The 3,445-nt window shown below is 64.2% G+C and overlaps 1 protein-coding gene across 1 annotated transcript in view; it reads right to left on the minus strand.

Annotated features, from left to right (window-relative positions):
• Positions 1-1,208: 1,208 nt before the first annotated feature.
• LPCAT1 (lysophosphatidylcholine acyltransferase 1) overlaps positions 1,209-3,445 on the minus strand; it is a gene marked incomplete at its 5' end in the record, with an annotated part of 37,633 nt that continues 35,396 nt past the window's right edge. Inside the window, 2 exon segments of the mRNA XM_006140132.2 lie at positions 1,209-2,082; positions 3,107-3,245. Of these exon segments, the coding sequence (XP_006140194.2) occupies positions 1,898-2,082; positions 3,107-3,245 (324 nt within the window).

Genomic DNA, 3,445 nt, shown 5'->3' on the forward strand with positions numbered 1-3,445 from the left:
TGTAACGTGGGCTCCGACTCGCTGCTTGTTTAGAAATCGCTCACTGACTCACTGAGGCCACACGAGGCCCTCTCCACTCAGGAACATGAGGTGCACATGGACGGGCCCTCATGCTCACCATGGCCGCCCACGTCTGAGCTCCGAAACGTGCGCCCCTCTGCCACCGCGAATGCTGTCTTCACGGGACAGCCGCGGCCGTGCTCCGTAGGCTAGGAATCCCCGCGACGAGCCTCCTGCCGCCTGAGCTGGCTGCTGGGTTGATAAAAGCACACAGGCGTGCGTAAGACTCGCTGTTTTCTTTATTCCATCGCAAACCCCAAACTCCTCACTGGAGACCGTCCCCTGCCCCCTGGGGTCCCCGACACTATGTACACCCGCACCCATGCCGCTGCCCGGCCACCAGCGTGAGAGAAGGGAGAATCAGGAGGTGCGAGCATCCGTTCGAAGCCTGTTCATCGGAGGTTTCTGTCCCTGAAGATGCGGGTGGCATTCCGTTCAAAACCCCGTCATGTGCAGACCAGGAGGGCCGGTGTGGCTGGCTCCCTGCAGAACATCCCAGCTCAGCCTCCTTCATGGGCCACTTCTCGGCGCCTCATCTGCGCTCCCCGGGGCGCCCGCAGCCAGTCCCAGCCAGCCGGCACTGCGCTGGGACGAGAGCAGCATCCTCCTTGCCATCTGGGGACCCCGGGTGCCCTCTCTGCAGCATTAGTACCTGCTGGCCTGGCGGTCACTTCCTGTAGCAATGCCCCACGAGCAGAACGCTCATCTCAGAGATGAGGAAATCCGGGTTCCAAACACTCCCGGAGGCTTTGCGTCAGGGAATGCACCGAAGGTCACGGCCACTCTTGTGCTTAGGGACCGTTTCCGACGTCGAGACGGCCGAGACTGGGAGATGTCACCAAGGGCAAGGGGGCCTTCCCAGCACGTGGAAGTCCTGCTCGCCACCTCAGAGGGCACATGACCACACATGCACTGTGACACGGGCCTCGGGAGGTCAGGACGTGGCGCGGGCATGGGGTGTCCATGGAGGTCCTCCAGACCCCCATGCCAGGGGGGCTGTTGACCCCAAATCACTAGACACCCGAGAACGAGGAAGAGCACTGGGGCCCACCAGGAGGGGCCACCAGGAGGGGCCACCGTGTGTCCCCGAGTCCCACCATCGCCCGCTCAGGCCATGTGAGGGGATGAGCCGGTGTCAGCCTGGGGGCCTGGGGGGCTGGGTCCTCGTGGACAAACCTCCCTGAGGGGACCACGTGGAGAGACTTCCCTGGAGAGAAATTTACCTGATAAGAATTTAAGTCAAAGCCCAAGTGGCCTCAGATTCTATCAAAAAGGGCCTATAAAGAAATGTCCTCTGACCCCAAAAGGAAAGATGAAGTAGAAAAACAATTCTCGGTCTTTAAAAAAATGCTGTGTGTTTCCTGACGTACCTAAACGGAGTTACAAAATGCGCACGAGACCCCGCACAGACGCAGACCCGGACCGCGCCTGGCAGTGCTCGCCGGTGGCAGAGTCGGCGCCAGGCTCGGACCATGGTGGCACGTCCGTGTGCGAGTGCGTACGACCCCGCCGTGCGCGCTGCTGGGAGCGGACCAGGCAGCAGGTGATGAGGGCGTGACCGATGCCTGCGGCCGGGAGCCGTGGCTGAGACCCGGCAGGCCCCAGGGCCCCACCCCGGGTGTGGGAGTGCCCGGTCTCTTTCCTCGGGATATGCAACTCATGGCCTACCGCACTGGGCTCTGAGACTCCCCACAGAAACAAATAGAACAAACCCTCTAAGTGTCCTTGGGCCCGAAGACGACAGACAGCATGAGCCAGACATTGCTCCGAGCAGGGCCCATGGCCGCACAGAGGCCGGGGGTGATGCGGAGAGACCTGAGGCCATGGGGCCCCCGTCCTAGTCCAGCTTCTTACAAGGAGGCTTTCTCCCAACGTCCGAGTTTTCCGGGCTGAAGTCCGTGCAGAAGCCGTTGGGGGTCAGCGCAGGTGGGCTGTGCGTACAGCTTTCGAGACGCGCCTTGTCGGGGTACAGGTACCCCTCTGCGAAGTCGGGGCACATCTCTGCAAACCTGCTGAAGTTGGCTGCGGACATGAAGGCACCTGTGGTTACTGGCACTGCCCACGAGACCCCGAGCATGCGTCTACACACGGCCCTGGAGGCTCGCGCCAGACTCTCGTAGGTGCAGTGAGGACAGGGCCTCGGTTCTCTGCGGTGTTCACTAAAAACGGCAGACACCGGGCCCTCCGCCACTCCTGCTTTTGGGAAATCTACACAATTCCCAAAGAGATCTGCAGGACCCCTCTGCCCCCTGCCCGTGAGCTTCTGACGCCCTGCACCCTGACGTGGGCCCAGAGCACCCTCGCCGTGGGACGCAAACCTGGGGCGGCTCTCCGGGAGGCTGCGGGGGCTGGGAACGCCCTTGGCAGGGCCGCACGATGACTGGGCAGCCAGGCTACAGCGGCCTTCAGTGCTGACATGTGAGACAGCAACCAGCACACGCACACGCACACACACGCCTGGCCCCTGACACGTGGTCGTGTGCAGTCCCAGCCCGACAGGTGGAGCGCCCACCTCAGAGACCCGTGGTGCACGCAGCAGGTGCCTCCTTGGGCTTCGACGGCGACACACACCCGGCAGAGAGACGCTCCCCAGCGAAGCGCGTGTGGGCCCGGCCTGGAACTCTGGCCCCACCAGCCCCAGGCCTCCTGGGCCCAGGCCGTGAGCTGCCCCTTTGTGGCCGGACTGTTGCACCCGCCTCGAGACACGAGACTGAGTGCGGAAATGCGTGGGGGCCGGGGACGTCTCCACAGGGCCAGCACCAGGGGCTCTCCGGGAAGACCACACCAGGTCAAAGCTGCCTCGCGAGACCCCCATGGGAAGGTGGCCCGCCAGGTCGGCGTGGACATTCTCCCAGCCAGGGACATAGGCGTGCTTGCACTAGGCGCTGCGCCCCGGCACTGGGCTGGGGTTCGGTTCTAGCAGGCGCCTGCCGTCGGGGGGAAGCTCCCGCACTCCGGTCGGTTTCTGGACCGCCTTCCTCAAACACCTCTGAGTGTGCAGGGTGGGCTGGGCGAGGGGGCAGGCCTGGCCGTCCCCCACACTCACCGAACGTGATAGTCCCCGCATCCTCTGTGTCGACGGCCCGGAAGAGGTCGGTCACGGGGAGCTCCGCCACCCCTAAGGCGGTCTTGAGGATGCGGGACAAGTCGTCCTCAGAGACGCGGCCATCCGGAGACCCGAACATCTGTAAGGGAGGCGCCGTCACTGGGCGGCTGTGGGTCCGGCCCTGGGCACCCCACGGGCTGTGTCCTGGCCAATGCTGACACCCGCACACTCCTGCCCGTGGCCAGAGTGGGCTCCCATGTCGTCAGTGGCCTGTGTGCCTGCGGAGTGTGTGCTGTGCTGACGATGGCCAGGCCCACCAGAGACAGCGGCCGGGCCAGA

The sequence above is a fragment of the Tupaia chinensis genome, unplaced genomic scaffold, assembly GCF_000334495.1.
Source record: "Tupaia chinensis unplaced genomic scaffold, TupChi_1.0 Scaffold000020_1, whole genome shotgun sequence".
In the NCBI taxonomy this organism is placed as follows: Eukaryota; Metazoa; Chordata; class Mammalia; order Scandentia; family Tupaiidae; genus Tupaia; species Tupaia belangeri.